This window comes from Scleropages formosus, chromosome 14 (assembly GCF_900964775.1).
Source record: "Scleropages formosus chromosome 14, fSclFor1.1, whole genome shotgun sequence".
NCBI classification, from domain to species: Eukaryota; Metazoa; Chordata; class Actinopteri; order Osteoglossiformes; family Osteoglossidae; genus Scleropages; species Scleropages formosus.
In genome coordinates this window covers 10,277,037-10,298,923 of record NC_041819.1, presented here as the reverse complement: position 1 = coordinate 10,298,923, position 21,887 = coordinate 10,277,037, and the positions used below count along the sequence as shown (strand labels likewise).

Here is a 21,887-nt window from a genome sequence, read left to right as displayed (position 1 = left end):
GAAGAAACACAAGACATTCCGGAACTTTGATAACTTGGAAGTCCATCTGGCTTATGTAGCAAAAGTTAATAGTCTGCATCAAAGTGTCTGCATCAAACACTTAAATTCAAGAGAGTAGATTATATATAAAGTTGTATCATGTCCTTCCCTTCTTATAATGAGGTAAATACTATTTACATTTATAGGAAATATATATATATATATATATTATCCGAAATCAAATAAATAAAACTCGAGTGTAATAATGAACTTAAACCACATTAAGTATTTCAGGAGAATGAGTCATTATATTTCCAGCCAGCCCTGTGCTACAAAAATGTGTGCTTGTGTGCAGAGGTCCTCTGCTATTCTAGAAACAAATGTTCATGTGTTGGGTTATCAGGGGACTGTGATGTTGTCCTCCCACAGTTCCACCAGAGGTTATTGTATGATATAAAGGCACTCACAAAAGCAGAAATAACATGTAGGGTGGGCTGCACCATGGACTGCAGGACTTTCCCATCACCGGACGAAGCAAAAAAACCACAATACAATAGTCCAGAAAATGCAAAAAAAATTGTTTCAGTGGAAGTGTGGAAATTTTTAGTGTTATCTGACTGACTACATGTAGTTCAAGGAAAAAAAAAAAAAAAACAGCAGAAGAATTCATAAAACGATGTCACAAAAACATCTTACAAAAAACATTTGTCCATCTTAACATCAAAAAATGAGCAAGGCGCTGGTGCAGTGCTCTTCCGACTTCATAGACAACCATATCTTTTTCAATGTGTAGACTAAAATGTTTAAAAATTGTTATTTTAGATCCTCAGAATGTACATTCTAACTCACATGGACAGTGAGACACTGAATGAGAAGGAAACCTGCACCGTTGCCTCAGTCTCACTCTTGAATGGATGTGTTTATGTGGCTGGAAAGCGTTTGCAAAATTTTAAGAGAATCCTGCTGAGACAAGACTTTTATAGAAATTTAGTTCAGTCCAGGAAGACAGGAGCACATCTTGAAACCACAGGCAGAATGTGCCGAACATCACATGATAAATGATTTAAATGATTATGGCAGTAACGTGCAAGAGCATATGGAGGAAACGGGGATTAACAAAGACCCCGTCTTTCTTTAGAAACTTCTTCCCTGTGGTGTTTGCCATCACCTACTCATGTTCACTGCCAAAATCTACTAATGAAAACAAATCATTTTAACAGAGGGGTAGCAACTGGACCCCAAAACGTCTTAGGATGAAGAACAAAGTGCATTTCAGTAGAGCCATTGGCTATTTCCATCAGATCTGTGCGGAGGAGCTCTCTCTTTGTACATCCAAAGCCCTGTTTGGACACAAAAAGAGCTCATTAGTTTGGGTAATTTGTGAAGGAGTCATTTGGCCAGCAAATCTTTTAACATTGCAGGCCACCCAAAGCAGCTGAATGCTGAAGCTGTCGAGGCAGGAGGGCATTCAGAGCAAGAATATAAATACATGCCTGAGCTCCTGAGTCCTTGTTCCTTTACCCTGTCTCTTGGTTCAAAGACTGCCCTCTTCCACAGTCATCTGTGTTTCTAGTTGGACACACATTATGTCTTTGTTCTCAAGGTTGAAAGCATCTTTCTCAGAACTGCCTGTCCCGGATCTTGGGTATACGTTTCTCTTTCAGTGTTTACAGCTGGTGGGGCAATTAACCTCAGATATGAGGTTGGAGATGTTTTTTGTCTTGAGCACTACAATTGTAGTCTGTGAAAGACAGACCTGGATAAAACCATCGAGGGCCAGCTTTTTGAGCCGCTACAGACCTCAAAGCAATGACAGGTGGTGTGGTCATGTGATGTGAAGAGGGAATGTACAGGGCAGGACGGCAGATTTGCCTCTCCTACCCAGGAAGAAGGGGGAGAGGAGAGTTAGCCCAAGGCCAGTAGTGAGTATGTGTAATCTCCAGGGACGTGTCATGTGTCAGCACGTTGACCTGCTGTACTCACACTTGGTGCTGCCTCACAAAGTCTGCAAACTGGCGGTTCTTGGCATACAGCTCAAGTATCCGAAGCCGATCCTGAATTTCCTGCAAAAAGAGTTACATAACGGCGTTGGTGTGAGAGTCCCGCTGAGCTGCTGAAAGGTGTCTTTGACCTGTCCACCCACTCCAGTGGACAGGAAATACCTACACCTGCAGTGCTGGGGCCAAAGCAGAAATTCCACCTGTAAATCCCCTTCAGACAGAGGGAGTGGTCAGCCTTCTAGGAATAACTTTCTGAAATTAAACTCAATGTCTGTTTCGCAAATCATTCCCAATTCAACACAAAACCGCAATTCTCGTCTAAAATTAAAGTTACTCCGTGCGTAGATTCCTCACTCAAAATCCTGCATGCAACTTGTGTAAATCTGTGATATGGTTTAAATGTTTATATAATGAGATGTAGCACAACTGGTAACCAGTAATTAATTTTTTTTAAAGAAATTCAAAGCCTAAACTTTGAATCATGGAGCACTATGAACTCAGGACTACAGGGCACTCATTGCAGTTAGTCTGTGCGGACACTGTGCCTTGGAGTCAAGCCGAGCGTTCTGTGGAATCCCTCTAAGCCGGCGGCCTCTGAGAACAGTGCAACAGCTTACCTCTTTGGTGAGTTCACTGTTCTCATAGATGTGCCTGATTTCCTCGGTACTGAAGTCCGTGGAGGCTTCAGCGCTCCCAGTGCTACACACCGGCTCCGGATACCGGTGGCAGTAGTGACTGTAACCCACTGTGATGTCGCTCTCAAACATGGGGTTGTATTTGGTGGCCTGCTCCAAGGATGGCAAGCTCTCCCGTCGGCTGAGAGGGAAGAGGAATAAGACACAAGGTCCAGCATTTAAAATATAGAAGAAGCCACACAAGTGCCACCTTGGACTTGACAAAGTGCTTTATCCAAGTATAATGCATTATGAATAAAAAAGACAATTAAATTAAATATAAATTTAAAAAAGATCACTTAATTCAATGACTATTTTAACATGACTCCCTTGTTAAGTATATGTATAATGTTTGCCCTACCCTATGCAAACAACAGGAAAGACAGAGCCAAGCACAGTGAAACTGGGGACTGAGGTGATAAGGATAAACCCATGAACACAGATATAATAAATGGAGTGGAACAGTTACATGGTCCTCAGTAGGACACAGATGTGGAAAAAGAACTCAAAGGGAGGAAACTTGCACAAATGAGATACACAGATACATATACTGTCTGTGCATATAAACACCCACATATACACACACACTTTGGGACACTCATATCAACATGCACGGTAAAAATAGGAACATGCAACATGCATAGAAAAAAACCATATAACGTGCCTGGTAAATTCCAGTTCCAAAAAATTCTGTGACAGATTTGCTTCAACATTTTTACTCATGTTTCTTGACTGTTACAGTTTTTCCCGCACTAAGATTAAATAGTATCAGTTTATAGATAAAAAGCCACCTGGGAAACGAGGCACTCAGGAACAATGCACTCGCTGAGGCTTGTGCAGATAGCAGAGCTTTTGAAAGGAACCCAGTGTCCTCAAACCCTGTAAATCTGTTGTACATTGTGATGATTTGTACGTCAAACCTGTGTAAAATACATTCCAGGGGCTAGCAAAAAATAATATTGTACGTATTTATATTTATATGCTTTAAACATTTACAGCAGCCTTAAAGCAGTCCTTAATTTATATAGTCACGTGCCTGCCTCTTAATCTGCCTTACACGTGACTTATTGCAGCGTCTGTGTCGTTTCAGCCCCATGCACACAATCAGGACTAAGATTCAATGGCTTGGGTTGGTAATTGGATGTAAAAAGGGTGCTCAGGAGACAGTTTTAGAACTTCTTCTTAAGTTCTTGGAATCACGTGGCAGCTAAACAGAGACCTTCGAGAAGTAACATTCTAAAATAACCATCCGATATTATAAGATCATTCACATTTCTGCCTGTGCTTGTTGGGGCAAGGCTTTGTTATGGCAGGTATAATAGCAACAGTAACTTGTACAATGAACTACTCATGGAAAACTCAAATGCTAACACACAGATTACAGGATAGTACATGTACCACAGTAACAACAGGATGTCACATTAGTTATAAAAAAAAAAAAAAAAGGTAAGCAGTCTATTAAACCCACAAAATACGTGGGCACTGGCAGCTCTTATCATGTGCCAATACATAGGATGCCAAGTTCAGCAAGGCACAGTATGTCATAAAAGGAAGCATTAAACACAGATGCTATGCACTCCGCAGACTGCATCCATAAAATATTGCACATACAGTCAAGTTTTTCACAGCTTTCCTGTGAATGCGCCTTAATCTCTCACCGAAGGGGGTCCTCCATCTCATCCTTGTCACGTTGGTCACGCATCACCCTGGACAGGAAGAGGATTACGGCCAAGGCGACGAGCAGTAAGCCAGCAACAGAGGCAATGGCGACCCCCACCACCACTGGCTCCGACATATACTCCTCACAGTGCTCACCCCGGTACCACCAGTTCTCCCCAACCCGGCATCTGACGTAGGGGTGTCAGCATCAGCAAATCACAGGTGTACACACTTAACACAAACAGCTGTACATTCTAACAACTGATATATAAAATTACGCATAAGCAAATTTTATCAAAAATTAAGTCTAATAAGCGATTTCAACGGTTTTTGAGCTGTGAACGTTATTTGGCATATTGGAGAAAACCCGAATAAAGATATGTGTAAAATGTGCGTAAACACAAAGGCTAGTCTAATTTTCCCCTTTTGTGAGAATAAAATAAAATCCAAAGAGAAATACATATATTTTATTCCCTTTTCTAGGTCTTTGTGAATCTTTAGCGTAAGTTGTGCTGTGTTCTTTTGTGATATTTATTCTTTGGCTTTTTGGCTCAGAGCAAAGTGTCTGTTGGCGAAATACACTTTTGGTTAGCATGAGTTGTACATTACTTTGCAGATAAGCATCTGCTAAATGAATAAATGTAAATGTAATTGTAAAAGCTCAGGCCATGAGCACAACATTCAGATGGCACAGACATCATCGTCCCACTCACCTGCAGATGGCACCCTGTCCGGGAATAACATCACACTTTCCATCATTCAGGCAGAAGTCTTGCTGAAGGTCACAGATGCTCTGGCACGGCAGGCCATCCACACTGAAGTATCCCGTATCGCAGACACACTCAGCCTCACCCGACCAGCGGTTCACCATGCAGTTCGAAAAATCATTGCAGGCCTGGAACTTACAGGGATCCGCTTGATCACCTGGCAACAGTTTGTACACAACATGGACCATCAGAAGTAGGCATAAATATTTCAAAAATGAAATATAGCAGTGTTTTATTTCTATGATGACAACAATGTCATTATCAATACTGTCTTGGAACACAATTTATTTTTGAATAACTATTTAATAAGCACTATAGCTTCAGTGATTAATTACACAAATCTGAGAGTCTACATTTATGTGTACACCAGAGAATGAATGAATGAATGAATGAATGAAAATAATTCTGGGCTATAGGCTATTTTCCTGCAAGAAGGTGTTTCATTTAACTGTTAGAGTTATTGGTTTCATTACAGAATATGGAAAAATGCATGCTGATTATATTATCAGCAGTAATTTGATTCAAAGACATACACAATTGTGTAAGAAATTCAGTATAAAACATTACAGTCCTCTCTTGGTTATAAGCACTGAAAGTTTTATACTCTTGGGTGGTCTTGCTTTTAGTGATATAATTTTGACTGTACAGCAGGGTCCAGTCAGTGCTATACTATATGTCAAATAATCAAAAGAAGTTGTTTCCTGTAGATAACAGGTGCTGGATATTACATTTCTGATACATGAATAGGATAATCATTAAAAGAAATATCAAATATAGATTTTTTTTTCTAGCATATCTTGTTGAATATTTATATTAATAACTCTAACAATATAATTTTTAAGAAGGTATATCCAAAACTATATTAAATTACCCTGGCGTGTTTTCCTGGGATTCTAGACTGATCTCATCATTTCATCTAAAAAAGCTTCATGTATTTATATCTAAACAAATGCAAATAAACTCTAATTAAAAACTTAATCATGTACCAAATAGAACAAGTTCTTGTATTATTAAAACCACTTGCTTGTCCCAAAATACTTAAAACTAGATGTGCACAGGCCACCAATAAACAAAAAAATAACAGTATTTAAAACATTTTAAAAAATCAACCCAGTTTCAAATTTACATTTTAGACAAAGTTGTGGGGCAACAATTTGATGAGTTTTTAAGCCTAACAATATCTGTGAAATTTACCATATGTTTTTGCTCTCCTAACAGTACAGAAACATCCTTGGTCATTTGGACATGGTCTCTGAATTATCGACCACCATGACCCAAATAGGCAGCCAAATATATCTTAGTTTAGTCCCACTGATGTTTTCATTTGAAAGCTAAGTTGACATCATTCATCACCAGTGCTGATTAAATGTGAAACATTTGGCAGCTTGTGTGGGGATAGTCTGATCTGGGCAGAAGGTGTGGGAACATTTCTGAAATACTCACAATTTTCACACTTCAATTTTCTAGAACAAATTCTTTAGAAACACGTACATGACTGTAGGAAATTCAGAAAGTGCCCTTAAGCAATGCTCAGTAACAAGCAATAAAAGAACACTGTGATGAATATTCGCTGTTTTTCGTAGTGAAATTTGTACTTAAATATTCCTACCTGACTCCACATCTAGCGAGTACTTGTCAATGGCGAGGTTCATAGTCTGGTAAGCTGTGTTACAAAAGTCTTCCAGAATCAGGTAGACTGCATAGCTGACACCTTGGGGCACTGGTTTGTCAAACTTCATTCTACTATTTACCACTATGCTACCATTCCTGAAGTTGAGAATCTCAAGGTTCTGGAAGTTGGTAAGATTGGACTGCAGGTAAGGTACAAGCTGTAATAACAAAGAGGACCCATTGTTACTTATAGAGACAAAGAAAAACTTCTGATACAAGTATATTACAAGATATGCAATACAGTCCACTGGTTAAACGTTGCTACATTACAAACATTACATATATTGCATATAAACATTACATCTATTTACTAAGAAATTTTTGTGAAATACTTTACCAGTTCCAGAAATCTCTGCTCTAGAGCTTTGAATTCTGGCGAGCTCTTGTTGAAAAGATCCTCAGTGAACATCATGTTAGTAACCCTGAGGCTGAAGAATACCATCAGTGCCTGTCCAGGGTTGGTCTGAGTGACAGCACTTTCTGTGTCAGTTCCATGAGCAGCACCAGATGGGTACTCTCTGCCATCTTCTTCTACATTACTTCCCCCATAGTCAATCATATGAAATGAAAGGTCTGAATCTGTGATATTGGGTAAGTCTTGTCCATGGGTTTTGATCTTCAGTAAAGTTGCATCATCCTGTGACCGAATAGGCAGTGTGGCAACCTCAGTTTCATCATCAGGTAAATGTGGAACCGTAAATGGAAGCAAATGGGTTGATTTCTCAAAGGGATAATCGTCAGGCACAACATCATAGATTCGTGTGAAAGGAGACTCTTTTTCTGGGGAGAGCGCCGTGGATGAGACAGTAATTAGGCCATTTGTGATTGGATCACTTTCTGTTTTCACCATGAGGACTTCTTCCCCATCCAGAACCTCTACTGAAGCCTCACTGGCTGAATCCTTTGTTACCAAGTCCTCTGCAGCCGATGTGTTGGAAATACTTCCATCAGCGTTTGGTAATGTTTCCAAGGCATAGTCTTTGGTTGTAATGACATCACTTAAAAGAGGGTAATCAGTGGCTGACATATTCTTTATGGTTGGCTCACCTGTGTAGAAGTCTTCATACATGCCAGATGCTTCTATTGTCTGCATTGAGAGCTCTACTGTCAGTGTTTCCATAGTCCAGAAAACTGGGGCTTGATCAGTGGTTGTGGAGGGAGGGTGAGTGCGAAGATCAGGGGTCTCCAGGGCTCCATCCAGAAATGGTTGTTCTAATGTGAACTCCTTTTTAGAGTCTTCCTCTTCAATAACAACCACTGTTTTAAATGTGGAATCAAAATGTTCTTCTAAAAAGGGGGTCTTGCTGTTCAAGATTTCTGGAGCTTGAGTGGAGATTTGCTTCACATCCAGTAAATAACTGTCTTTCAGATCAGGGTCTCTTGAGTCTCCAGGTTTCACAGAGGTGGCCATAGACAGCCATGACCACACATCACTGTCTTTCTCACTTCTAGAAGTATCTGATCCAGACCCCATGTCAGCTGTAACTTCATGAATCCTCTCACCTGAGGATGAAAAGGAAAGGAAAGAAAAGCAAGACCAGTTTTATTTTAAATTAGCATTTGCAGTCAGGATTATTGTGTACTGTTTTGAACATAGAGAACCTTCTTCGTGATTATAAAGCTGGATATAATATAACAAAGTAAAGCAATTATGTAATATGCAGTAGATTCTGTTACATTTTACAAATGTTTCTTTCAACTTGTTTGTGTAAGCAGGCACGTGTTTATAAAACAGAGATATGGAGAAACTTACCGTCAAAACCTGGAGCAGGAGTGATATCTGGTTTTGCAACAGATTCAAGGTTCATGTCAAACTGATTATCAAAAACATCTAGTGGAGGCAGAGTGGGGCTGTCCTCCAGGACAATAACATCATTTGGGTCCGTCTCCACATCCTGGGACCCCACCCTTACATCATGCAGGTTGCCAGCATCAAGCAGGAAGTCATTCTTGTTGAAACCACTGACAAATACATCGTTGCTGTTCAGTTCCTGTCCTGGCACATCTGGCGGTCTCTCTGCTGCAAGTATAATGTCCTGGGACACAAGAGAGGAAGAAATGATAAGAAAAACATAACTACAATTTGTCAAAGGAGACTACCAGAATAACTGGCAAACTATCTTGAACAAAAATTGAAATTTAAAATTTTTTCCAAAGAAAAAAAGTTTCTCATTCTTTTTTCTTCAGCTTTCAAGGGGCACAATGCATGAATTAGTTGTCAGCTATATTTAGGTTATTAAAAATCTTGGTTTTACTGGAACCTGCATCTAACAGTATGTCTTGTAGACCTTGGTTAAGCGTCAAAAGATTGATTCCTTATACAGGAATTACGATTCAGCCAGACTTGTCCCCATTGAAGACACCGCTTTGTCTCTCTTCCCTACCACTCAATTGTTATTTTACGAAAGGCAATGACATTTCATTTAATAACACATTAAAAATAACATGACTTAGCTGCATTAGTGATATAAGAAATTAAAACTCTGAAACAGGTCATGTAATAACTCATTTAGACCAATAATACCTGAATATATCGCAAAAATGTTATGTATTATAATATAATGTGTGCTTTCTTTGTTCCTTCAGTTAGTCAAAAAAAAGTTTACAACATTACTTCATGCTTTCACAGCCAAAAAAAAAAAAAATAGCAAGCTATGCTTTTTTTTATTTTTCACAGTTATCCAATTAAAATACATTTGTAAAATGGGATACATAAAATTTGATTATTTTAGCTTCAAAAATCGTCCTGTGTGCCGTGTAAAATAATAAAGCATTAAATTAATGTTCTATTAAAATTTAGTCACAAAGATAAGTGAGTGCATTGGAGCTATAATAGGGGCCTAAAATCAGTTTTATTAAACAGTTTTTAAAATGCCAGTAATGGAAAAGGAGAGCTTGTAAACTTTTGTAGAATTTTTGCTATGTTTTTTACAGGGTTAATATTATTTATAAACTACAACTTGTACAAAAATGCCATTTGGTGCTTTTTTTCCTGATACACTTAAAAATGTAATTGTGAAGAAAACAATATGCACATTATAACACAGCTAAGGTAAAAATCATCTTCAAGAAGGTTTAGAACAATACAGACTTTAGCTAAGATTCTCATTTTGTGCCCACTCCTCATCCCTTTCAAATGTTAAGAAGCAAGTGACCTTAAATGCCACGGTGTGATACGTTCCACACTATCATATAGTAATATGTTGTACATGTTTTTGCAAAACATTCTTATAAAAGAATTGTGCAAAACAGTTTCATTGTGTGACATTAATATTTCTCACCAGCAAGTTATTAGGATACACTGGTCCACTGGTGGGCCTACTGGCTCCAGAGAGCAATGTTTCAACTGCAGAGGGTAGGGAAAAAATATGTTCAGATATGGAAATGTACAGGACAGTGATTTTGCAAAAAAATCTGGCCTGACTTATTCTGCAACCAGTGAATCAACCAATATGTTTGAGAGACACTGAAAATCAGTGAAATTCATTTATTCCAACTGAGACCATATTGTTTAATTTGCCTCTGTCATGAATACAGTTACATTCTAGTTTTTATAAAGTGACTGAACTCGTAAAGATGCAAAAACATCCACGGAACATAGCCCATGTCTTCCGTTCTTGTATTTCTCTAACTGAAATACATAAAATGAACTGTCATATATGTCTCCTGTAATGGTCAAAGAAGTTAACATTTTTCCCTGTACAGTATTTCAGGAAACAATGAGCTATGACCATGGGTGAGTTCCAGACAGGAAGCTCTTGAAAATTTTTAGATAAATCAGAATCTATAAAAGTGAAATAAACTAAAGCTGTTTGCTTCATTCCAACTCCATGAATATAAATTTGCCAAATAGTTTTGGATAAATTCATTATCTTACTGTAGAGAATAAATCACTATGAGTGGGAATAAAAGCATATCAAAGAAAACTGGTGTGTCAGGCTAAAGAAATCTGAATGGAGATGCATATCGGTTACTTATGTTTTAAGAAATCAGATTTAGGAAGAAGTCGAGTCCCTTAGATATCTGTCCTATTTTAGTACTCAGCTGACAACTTATCACATGTATAGAAAAACTACTGCTGATATATTGATTTTCCTAATATGATCAATACTAATATGATCAAATATTTCACCAAGCAAAAAGGTTACTTTTCCCCTTTCTGCCAAAAGAAAATACACTGCAAAATCAGCTGAGGGGGATAAATTCCAAGAGAGATCATTTGAACCCGTATAATCCCTGTGGGAACAAAATAACTCTCAGGGACAATTCTACTGGACTGAGGTACTAGCGGGGTATGTGTGTACAGAAAAATCTATGGTTCCCTATAAAAGATCATTATGTCACTTCTCTCTGTCAGGTTATACTGGAGATGGCCGTATGAGGAATTTCATAAAAACCATAAAGATGGTGCCTTTAGGGTTGAACTGCAAAGTTTTGTTACCTCACCAAACCCAAAACTTAAACACTTTCACCCTGACCTCTAGACTACATTTTTGTACTAATATGTTACTGGTTTTCCCTGCCGTTCTATCATGTTCACAATATGAATGAATTACTGTGAACATTAATTCAAAATTAATAGAAGAAATGTCACAGCTGTTTTTTTTTTTTCCTAAACACCTGTTTATACATCTAGCGTTGACCTCACATGGCAACTTAATTCCAAAGTGTTAATCCTGCACAGATGGACCCGTACCGTTCTCCAGCTGCAGCGAATCTGGGTCCACGTCCAGCGAGGTGTTGCCAATGAGATTCTCCTTATGAAGAGCTTCAGTGATGTAGTTGCGGAGGTCCATTATGGTGTAGATGATTATGGGCTGCTCCACTGGTTCAGGGTACAAATTTTCCACCATATTGGACTGCAGGTTGATGTAGTCTATGGTGTCATTGCTGATGCTCCCAGAACCAACATCCAGAGTGATGGCATAGTGGACTATGACCACACTTCTCCTGGTATCAATAACATAAGGGATTGAACAGTGAGAAATCTGAAGTATATTTTTAGAGAAATCTTGGGAAGTTGCTAACATAAGCAGAATCTCCTGTATGCCATAAATAATTTATCACAATTTTCATGGGCTCTATATAGATTTCAGATTAGAGAAATTAACTAATTACAGAAAGGAAGCAAAGTAATTACACTTCTAGGGCAGGAGAAGATCTCCATTATTATTGTCATATATTGCACTTCATATGCATCCCAGTTGGATAATTTATTTGTGTATTAAATTGTGTTTGCTTTCAGTCACGTTAATCACTAATCACCACCAACCAGACAGAATTAAGAATGAACTTAGTAATGAATAGAGGACTCAAGGAGGCAAAAACAAACTAACTAATCAACTTCAATAAGGTCACTAAATTTGCTGGCCATGTCATCTGTATGGAGGTTGATGACACATTGCAAGAGGGCCTTTACAGCAGCAATGGCTTACAGGAGATAAAACTGATCTGCCGGTAAAGCTTTCCAGATGATTCCATGCTGGGTAACAGCTGGCCATTCTGCTTGTAGTGGTATTATCCCACTTAAAGGATGAGTGCGACTGACCGTAATGAAGTCACTGACAGGAAAAAGATGCAAAGTCTGTAAAGCATCTGTTCAATAAACTGTGTCAGTCTGAGATTAACCATTTTCTGCAAGGTGAGCAACTGAAATGAGAATTTACTTATAGTCACCTAGAGCCACCCCTTTACTGTAAAGGCTTTTTGTAAATTGTGGGGAAAATCATCTGGTATTTGAACACTAGGGTTTTCAAATGCAAATGACAGCTGATCACATGCTAGCACATGCCCAGGGGGATATGGTTACTGGAAACTGCAAAATCAGATCTTTTGAAAAAGAAGCAAGACAGAAACTTATTTATGATTGCATAAACCACAGGGGATAAATACTAGGGTTGCTTAGCAGAATTATATTCTTATTATTGGGGACACAAATAGAGAAAAAGACAATGGGTATGAGCCTCTAAAGTTCCAGAGGAACATGCCAGATTGTTTCTCTTCGGATTATGCCATTTATGTCTAGGATATTATGAAACAGAATGTAAATGTTAAATAGTGAAAACAACTGGAGTCAGCCTGAACAGAAGCAGATGTTCTACAGCAAAACAATATTCCATTTATTCAGTTAGGTGACACTTTTCACCAAAGTGACTTACAATGTTAAGGTAACAATTATCACATGCTTACAATTACTTGCCCATTTATACACCTTGGTAATTGTACCGGAGCAAGGTAGGGGGGGTACATTGCTCAAGGGTACTACAGCCAGAAGTGGGGCTCGAACCTGTAACCCTTGGATCCAAAGGTCACAGCTCTAACCACTACGCTAACAGCCCGCTGTACTATAATGCTCTAATAATATAACAAACACTCACCCTTTAGAATCCCTCTGCTGTCTGTATCAGAGAAATAAATAGTCATGAAGAAACTGTGTATTCTGTTCGCAGCAATTTCAATATTGATTTTAGGTCAGTCTTTTACTACCTTGTGATTATAGCTCAATATTGTTGCCGAGAATTTACCTGAATTCAAGCACAATGACGTTCCTGAAACCTGGCAGCCGTTCAAACGCGTCCTCAATCTGTAAAGGCAGAAAAGGAAAAGAAAACGAAAGCAAAGGTGTACAAAATGTGAGCAACTTTGCGTAATTAGATGTCTGCTTCACCGATTCTCGTGACTACTGCCTGAAAGAGCAACAGTATTTAGTGTAGAGGTTGCTTGGGGAACCTTCTGCAGTCAACTTTGTAGTCTGGTTAATGTTTGCTAAGGTTGACAACTCACTAGGGAACCTGCAGAGGGGTGAGAAAGCAAGCTGTGCTGAGTTTGTCCTAGCTCCATCCACAAGGCTGGGCTGTGTGCTGGGCCCTCTCACTGATCCTGCAGGAATGGCTGATTCATCCAGCGAGCACTTCCCTCGCTAGTCCTCCAGATGTGCATGGTTCTTACATAAAGCTGTATTCAGGCACTTCCAGGGAAATGCTGAAGATGTGCAGTGTTCACTGCCAGCGGTAGGGAAGATGCATAGATTCCCTTTCCCAGCAGAAGAGAGGTCTCCTGCTGTTTTCGCTCTTACTTAAAAGGATAGCAATGATTCACTGCTCTCTGTGTTTCTGGATTCGGCCTATTTGCTGCACAATGAATATTCTTGACAAGATCCAAGTATATTTTCCAAAGCAAGTGTGTATGGGCTTTTTTTTTAGTGGAGAACAGATAACATTTTCATGAGTTCCATAAAGACCTCTGAGGAGTATTAGAGTGCTCAGTATGTGGCCCCGTGCAGTACTAAACATTGGATGAAGAAGAACAATGAGAAAGAGGAGGAAAAGAAACAAAACACAGTGGAAAAGAAGGCATAAGAATATAATAAAGACAGGAAAAAATATGAGAGGGAGCGTTACCTTCTCAGTAAATTGCTGGGTTAGTCTCTGGTACAACAAACTGGAGGGGTCCTTCAGGGCGTCATTGTATGGCACTCCCTTGAGCTGAATGCTGAGCTCAACCAGCTGCTCCCCATGGGGCTGTAATGGTCTGTTGAACGTGTCCACATCAATCTCATTTCTGATCTATAAATGGGAAAGAAATATACAGGCGAACACGTATTTTTGTTGCCAAACTGTTGCAGACTGCGCTGGTGTAGACTGTGTCTATGCATCAGTTAAATCCGTAAAACAAGATAACTCTATATCTAGATGACTATAAACAAGCAAACCAATAAATGGAAAAGGCTGTTTACATCCTTTTACCGCATTTCAACTCACCATTTCTTCGTCTTCTATAAAATTGTTTTCATTGGCTGCTGAAATTGTCAGTCCTGAAGTAACCATACTTGGATTTACAGTGGCACCTGCTGCGAACTCCAAGGGAACTTCTGGAGTGATGGTAATTTCTCGTGTAACTTCAGTGATTACAGCAGATTTAACTTCATCAGAGACCTCTGGTGTGACCTCAACAGTGATTTCTGGGATGACTAAGACAGCAGCCTTTGGAGTAACTTCAGTCGTGACTGCTGGGGTAACAGCAATGGTGGCCTTTGGTGGGACTTCAGCGGAATCACCTAAAGTGATTTTGGATGTGATCTCCACAGGGGCTTCCAGGGTAGAGTCTATAGAAATCTCTGAGGTCTCTTGGATGACCTTTGAGGTAACCACTGTAGAATCCTCTGTAATGATCTCTGGGGAGGCTTTGGGGGTGACTAACAGAGTTTCCTCTGAAATCATCTCTGGAGAGACTCTGTCGTTGATCCTTTGAATGATCTTTGGAGTGATTGCTGGAGTACTTGCTGACGAGATGCAAGCGATGTCCACCCCTATGATTTCTGGAGATCTTCCTATAGCGAGATCTGGCATTATTTCAGTGGCAAGTCCAGTGGTACCTGACATAGCTTCTTTTGTAACCTCCTTCGGAGTGGTCTCTGGAGTCGTATCTAAAGTTGCTTCTTGGATAACATCTGGGATGAGTTGCACAGAAAATGCTTCAGGCCATCTGACAGTGATAATTTTGTCTGTGATAAGTTCCAAGTAATTGGTAGAAAGAGAAATCAAGTGAGATATTTAAAATAGATATTGAAATGTATAAAATTTAATTTCTAGTGTTTTCTTCAAGCCTCGAATTTTAAGATTGTACAAAAGGCATTGTGTGTAACAGGAAGTGTAATTATCCCATACCCAGCCCACAACAAAGGACTGCTTTTATAAAGATAATGACCCAAAAAGCCAATCCCTCATAATTAATTAACAAACACAGACCTTCTTGAGTGGTCCCTGCGTCTCCTTCGAGTTGGCCTTCTGATGTGCCTGAGCTGAAAAAACAATAACATGCACACTGTGGCCTTAAAGCACAGCTGGGTGCAATGCCACTGAGTGCCAGGTTCACATGCAATACAACAGAGCCTGGCTGCACATGAGCAGCCATGACTGGATGGGTTCATTGTGGTGGTATGGGGATGGAGGATATAGCATGCTATGTTGATAGTAGTTAGTTAAAGCAGTTACACTTGGAATGACATTAATTACAATTGATTGATTATTATAAACTGTATTAATTCCTAGTAACTTTTCCAGTCATTCCAGAATGGTTTGTTTCAAGTTCAAGTTCAAGTTTCGAGTCTATTGTCATAGATACAAGTACCATGTACATGTATCATGAAAATCTTCCTGAATGCTTCTCCACAGACTATGGGCAAGGACAATAGAAATACTGCAGACTATGGGCAAGGGTTTGTTGTGTTGTATTTGTGTATTTCATAGGAATGTTACTATGACTCTTACCTTGATGATGCTACCAATGGCATTCTCTGAAAGAGGAAAGATTTATAAAAATGACATAAGGGAAAATTATGCAAACTTTACCCAAAAATTTTGCTGTAACTTGACTTGATCTAAGTTATTAAATTAAATAAATTTAGTTAAAATTACTGTGATCTTTACCAAATATATTTAATCTATAGTGCCTTTGAGTATAGTTTGATATATTAACAAGTGTTCAAATACTCAGGCATCCTGGTGCTACTCACACTTCGCATAAGAGAGAGATGCTCTTGCGATCTGCTGAAGTTGGTGCCAATATCAAAGATGGTGACAGACCCATCTTGGCACATGCCTGTCCAATGCTGGTACTCGTCATGCTCTGGCAGACGATCCCAAAAGATTTTGAAGGCCTCCCACACTGTCTCCTGGCACACTGGAGAACATTCGGAGAAAGAGCACAATTTGTTGTGCTGCTGAGCTACTAGGATAAGGATGTGATGATGTGGGGAAGATTGTATTCACATTCGAATAAAACCAAGTATCATTAGGGATAGAATCTGCCATGAGGGTCAGAAAGAAACGTGTGTGTGTGTAAAAACACATATGCACATTGTTAAACTCATGTTTGCAGTAACATAGCATACCTTCACTGGTTTCATATTTCTTTGGAAGCCAATTCAGTAACGAATTAGTTATTTTACTGTGAAAGGCAGTCATGAATCGAGAATAATCCACTGATGAACTGTTCAATGGCTAAAGTTCTCTTCAGTTTTATGTCATTGTGGTTTGCTGTCACAATGAAAGACTATTATCATAGGCACAGCAATGGCAACAGAAGGGGAGAGGAGAAATCCCCACCAAGACAGGGACACAAGCCCAGCTTACATCATGGAACAGACCGGCCAGTAAGGTTCAATTAAACAAACACCGTTTCGCTGGTGATGGACTCAGGTTTCGTGACCGTAATGTGGCAGGTGCTTTGCTTCTCTGTTTGACCTGAGTTTAACTGCTTCGCAGGTTCACATGATGGAAATTGGTGCCAAGAGCAATGCCTCCCTTGTAAACAAAGAAAGTTAAGGCTCTTCCCTTAAATGGTATTACAGTGTTCGTAAAAGCTGCTTGTTATATTTCACTGCAAAGTAAGAATAACTTTTTTCTTTTTAATCTGACAAGGTATGTAAGTGTCTATTACATCTAAATTTAACACTACAATCTTGTTTATCCAGCATTCATTATTTGTCAGTTATAACATAATCAAGAACACAGATACACATAACTAAGTACATACATTTTCATACATATGAAAAATTTAAAGGCTATAAATATTTTTGATTCTTACACATGGGCCCCATCATAGATAACTAGCAAAATACTGAAAATCATTAAATACAAACTTGTTTTCTTTGCAAAACTGATATGTATAAAGAAAAGTTAATTATTGAAGGACTTCAACTGGTTTAATATAGATTTTGGATAAATGCTAACATTTAACTGTATGCCTGAATTGCATTCCTACCTCTGAGATGAAAGTAGTTCAGATGGTTTGCAATGGCTTGCTGCAAGGTGTCCTGTGCACAAAGTTTCACTCCAGTGGGAAATAGCACATCGCGTTTTCTTGTAGGAATTGCATTTCTCTTTTCCCGGGACGCTTTATAAGACAAAGCTTGGACGGTCATTTCTTTAGAACCGGTTTGCTGATTTGATAGTAGCTCACCATTGTTCAAAGCTGCATGTACCACATCTGAAAGAACCCAAAACACAATACTTAACAACAGAACGCATGATGATGCACAGACAGTCATAAAAGCAAGGTAGAAATATACATACCTGTGTTTGTGTGTACATGTCCCACAAAAAAAATTAATGCAAAAGTGCACAAAGAACAATTATACATGAAGTCCAGCATTTTTTCCCAAAAATTCAGGTGCGTCAGCCTTGAGCAGAATCTGTCTGATAATCACTTGTGTTCAGTTACTTGACTGACACATATGATTGTGCAATGATCCACCTAAGTAAAAACACATGCCAATAAAAGTTTTAAAGGACAAGTATGGGATGTCCACCCTGGTGAATGAAAGGTGTCCGCTGTGGTGCTGAAGACACCTCCTAACTCAGGTGGGCAGATGGACTGAGGAACATTTTTTTTTTTCTTTCTAATCCTCTTTGCTAAACCTTTTAGAGCAGCTCAGATGTTACAAACGCTGCAAGGGTTGGGCACACCATGTAAAGAATATGGAAACAGGGATTGTAAATTAAGCAAATAAATAAGAAAGAAACATTAAGACATTAATACTTGGGGAATCCAGCTGGAATATCTTGATGGACCCTGACTGCTCTTAACTCACATCTCCTCTTCACAACCTTAACAGATGTCAACAGATGGTGGGGAAAAAAAAAAAAAAAATCAAATTACGATAAGCTTCGACAGTCTCAGAAATAATTTCAGCGTCTCTAACTGAGATCTTTGGAGGTATCCGCAACTGAGACACTTTACAGAAGCCCAAAAAAAGAATAGGCCATGTTAGAATAACAGAGCCCACAACCAGACAGAGGCAATGGGACTACTGGGAGACCACTGGGGGTCAGCTTCCCGCTTTTCCCAGAACAGTTTGTTATTCAAGCACATCTTAGGTTATCTCTCGGGTAGTTTCAGTTGTAATGTATACAACAGCCTCACTCCAGGTACTTTTAACCCCTTACATTTTACATTTATTTCTGGTCACCCTTTTTTGGAACTTCTCAGATAGCATTACATTACCATCCCTTGCCTTGCATTATGTACTTATTTTTAAGTTCTCAGTATACTGTACTGTTGCTGCCTCTGCTGTTTTGAGCTTGTTTTGTTGTTATATAAAAAAAGCACAAGGACAAAAGTACAAAAGTAAACTAATGAGAGCATTTAAGCAACTGGCAACATACTGAATGTTAAGCTAAAGCCTGAATATGCATTCAGTAGCTACTTTATTAGGCACACCTGTCCAGTACTGGGGGGGTGCGGTGGCGCAGTGGCCTTGGTGGGTCTAGGGTTCGAAGCCTGCTTGGGGTGCCTTGCGATGGACTGGCATCCCATCCTGGGTCTCCCTCTCCAGTCCGGCACCCTGTGTTTGCCCGGTTAGGCTTCAGCTTGCTGTGACCCCACTCGGGACAAGTGGTTTGTGTGTGTCTAGTACCAGCTAGAACCCCCTTTTGCCTCCAGAATAGCCTGAATTCTTCAAGGCCTGGATTAAACAAACTGTGCAGGAAACATTCAGCAAGGATTTCAGTCTATGTTAAGTGGCAGTTCCAGAGGATTTTTCATCACAAATTTATGCTGTGAACTTTCTGTTCAACATGATCCTAAAGGCATTCAGTGGGGTTCAAACCTGGGGACTGTGAAGTCTAATGGCATGAAATGAACTTAATTTCATATTCCTGTAACAACTTTGAATTGATGTGTGTTTTGAGATGTTATACATTTTCTTGCTGGAGGTATCCATTTGAAAAACTTCACACTGTGGCTATTGAGGAATGCATGTACAGTCATGAACAATGCCTATGCATGCTGTAGTATCCAGTTATGCAGTATATGGATGCTACAGCATGTATAGGCATTGTTCATGACTAGATGCATTCCTTAATGCGTGTGGCAGAGCAAGTAGCGCTGCTATCTCACACCGCCTGGGGGGTGCGAGATGACAGGGGTTTGATCCCCGCTCAGTCTGTGTGGAGTTTGCATGTTCTCCCAGTTTCTGCATGGGTTTCCTCCCACAGTTCCGAGAGATGCTGTTCAGGTTCACCTATACTGTGTGAGTGACAGAGAGAGTGTGTTCCACCAATGTATGCATGAGTGAGCCAGCGTAAGTCACCTTGGTGAATAAGGTGTGTGGGCTGATAACACTACATAGAGTTCATTGTGTTCCTGTGATCCAGTACAAATTTTAAAAAGAGAATTTTTGTGACTATAAAAAAGTTCAGATAACATCAGTAAAATAAATGAGAAGAAAAAGATGGTTAATATTTCTTCCTTCTGCATTCTCTAAATTGTAATAATTTTAACACATTTTTATTAATTTCTCTTCAGTGTATTTGGGATTCAAATAACTCAAAAAATCTTTCCAGAATTTTACTTACAAGACAGTAGGAAATGGACATTAATGTATGATGAACAGTATCACACATTGTTTATCAGATGGTATGTTTTAACCTTAAGCTTCAATCCCTAAGGAAATGTGCAAACACTGTTGTTCATCAGTGGGGGATCAATACTGAACTGTATAGTCAGTTCTATTAACTCCCAATAAACCATTTAAAGCCTGAATTGAGTTAATACAGCCATTTGAAGTCATTGGTACATACTGCGTGCACATTTCCAATTCGCTTTTAAGAATATTTTACTGCATTAAACTAGTTATCCAACAGTGATGTGATAAAATTCAACAAAAACAAAATTTAAAAACTGAAAACACTTTTGTCTACATTTTGTATTAATAAATTTTGTGTAGCTACAGTGATTAATTCATAAGGACCTTCATTTTCAGTTCAAATTAAGGACGTACAAGAGCCCACAATCAGACAGAGACAATGGGATTACTGGGAAACCATTGGGGGTCAGCTGCCCGCTTTGCCCAGAGCTGTAAATTGGTCTAATCTCAGTCTGACTACAAAATCAGATTAACCAAGTCATTGTATGATAATGCAAAGTTACGTCCCCCCAGCCCAAGGCCAGACTACTACTTGTGTCAGTTCCAATTACTGAACAACTACTACTGCTGCACACCACTGAAATCCTATTTTACTACAATGTTTACTTTTAACTGCTGTTTCTATTTTAATCTATTTAAGACCACAAGTAACTAAACAGGGCAGACAGGATTAGAAGGAAAACAAAAGGCAAACAATCAGCATTGCTTTTGCACAACAAAACAGATCATGGTGCCTTGACCCTCAGAGCATTGAGAAATTGTGTCCCTTCTTATTTGGTTAATCACAAATGAAAAGTGGATGTTGTGAAACAGTATATGCCATGTTTTAGAAATGCATATTACACAACATAATAATTCTCTGAGAATTCAGCACTTAAATGACTCTTCAGAAATTCAGGCTGTTCCAGGACTATAAGGTACAACACTTGGGTCACAGTGAAAATAATCCATCTGCTTCAAAATAAAGTCTCACTGCCTGGCATTAAGACAATGCTTCCAGAAGATTCAAATCCTTTCTGTGACCTCTGAAAACTCAAGTGTAGGTCTTGCCAGTTGTAAACAGCAGAAAGAAATGCACAAAAAAAAAAAAAAACATCCAATAACTTACCACACACTTTGAATTAGGCACCTATTCAAGTGTACTATAGCAACAGGCTACTTACATTGGTTCATTTTTAGCAGACACTTTTCTTCAAAGCAATTTCCAACAAACAGTATTATCCGCCCACACACCTTACTCACCAAGGTGACTTACACTGCTAAATACACTACTTACACTGGGTCACTTAACCATACATCAGTGGAACACACTCTGTCACTCACACACTATGGGGGAACCTGAACAGTATGTCTTTGGACTGTGGGAGGAAACCAGAGCACCTGAAGGAAACCAAGACAGAGGGGGAAAACATGCAAACTCCACTCGGACTGAACAGGGATCGAACCTATGTCCTCTCACAGCATTCAGGCACTGTGAGACAGCAGTGCTACTCACTGTGTCACCATATTGTCCTTGAAATCTGAACTAGTAATTGTTGGAATCTAGCTGCGTTAAACATGTTGCTAAATGTAAACCTTACAGCGCAATAAACTGTGCTTAACTGCCAGATTACATTAACTCACTTTTTTCCTGTAATGTGCAGCCCCCTCAAGTCAGAAATATAACTGACAGTAAAAGTGTTGATAAATTTTACCTTTTATTTTTTTT

At 39.2% G+C, this 21,887-nt stretch overlaps 1 protein-coding gene and 1 long non-coding RNA gene across 2 annotated transcripts; both read right to left on the bottom strand.

The window, feature by feature from the left end:
- Positions 1 to 1,251: 1,251 nt before the first annotated feature.
- On the bottom strand, positions 1,252 to 15,131 carry impg2a (interphotoreceptor matrix proteoglycan 2a). The gene is made up of 14 exons (XM_018729239.1): positions 14,511 to 15,131; positions 14,151 to 14,315; positions 13,275 to 13,333; positions 13,128 to 13,148; positions 11,447 to 11,700; positions 10,032 to 10,096; positions 8,504 to 8,786; positions 7,088 to 8,253; positions 6,689 to 6,908; positions 5,026 to 5,236; positions 4,312 to 4,500; positions 2,597 to 2,795; positions 1,963 to 2,042; positions 1,252 to 1,319 (listed from the first exon to the last, which is right to left on the bottom strand). The coding sequence occupies exons 1-14, from the start codon at positions 15,129 to 15,131 to the stop codon at positions 1,277 to 1,279; spliced, it is 3,576 nt and encodes a 1,191-aa protein (XP_018584755.1). The 3' UTR covers positions 1,252 to 1,276.
- Positions 15,132 to 15,507: 376 nt separating this feature from the next.
- LOC108920515 (uncharacterized) lies at positions 15,508 to 16,307 on the bottom strand. Its single transcript, XR_001964997.1, has 3 exons — positions 16,265 to 16,307; positions 16,020 to 16,045; positions 15,508 to 15,550 (listed from the first exon to the last, which is right to left on the bottom strand). It is a non-coding gene; the product is annotated as an uncharacterized LOC108920515 (long non-coding RNA).
- Between the last annotated feature and the right edge of the window lie 5,580 nt (positions 16,308 to 21,887).

Excerpts from the sequence above, each read along its gene's own strand:
- impg2a (XM_018729239.1), bottom strand. The coding sequence starts at position 15,131 with ATGTCAGGTACCACTGGACTTGCCACTGAAATAATGCCAGATCTCGCT. Across the intron at positions 8,787-10,031 it reads TGTATCCTAATAACTTGCTG|GACATTATACTTGCAGCAGA; the intron begins GTGAGAAATATT and ends CTTGTGTCCCAG. Across the intron at positions 5,237-6,688 it reads CTCGCTAGATGTGGAGTCAG|GTGATCAAGCGGATCCCTGT; the intron begins GTAGGAATATTT and ends AACTGTTGCCAG.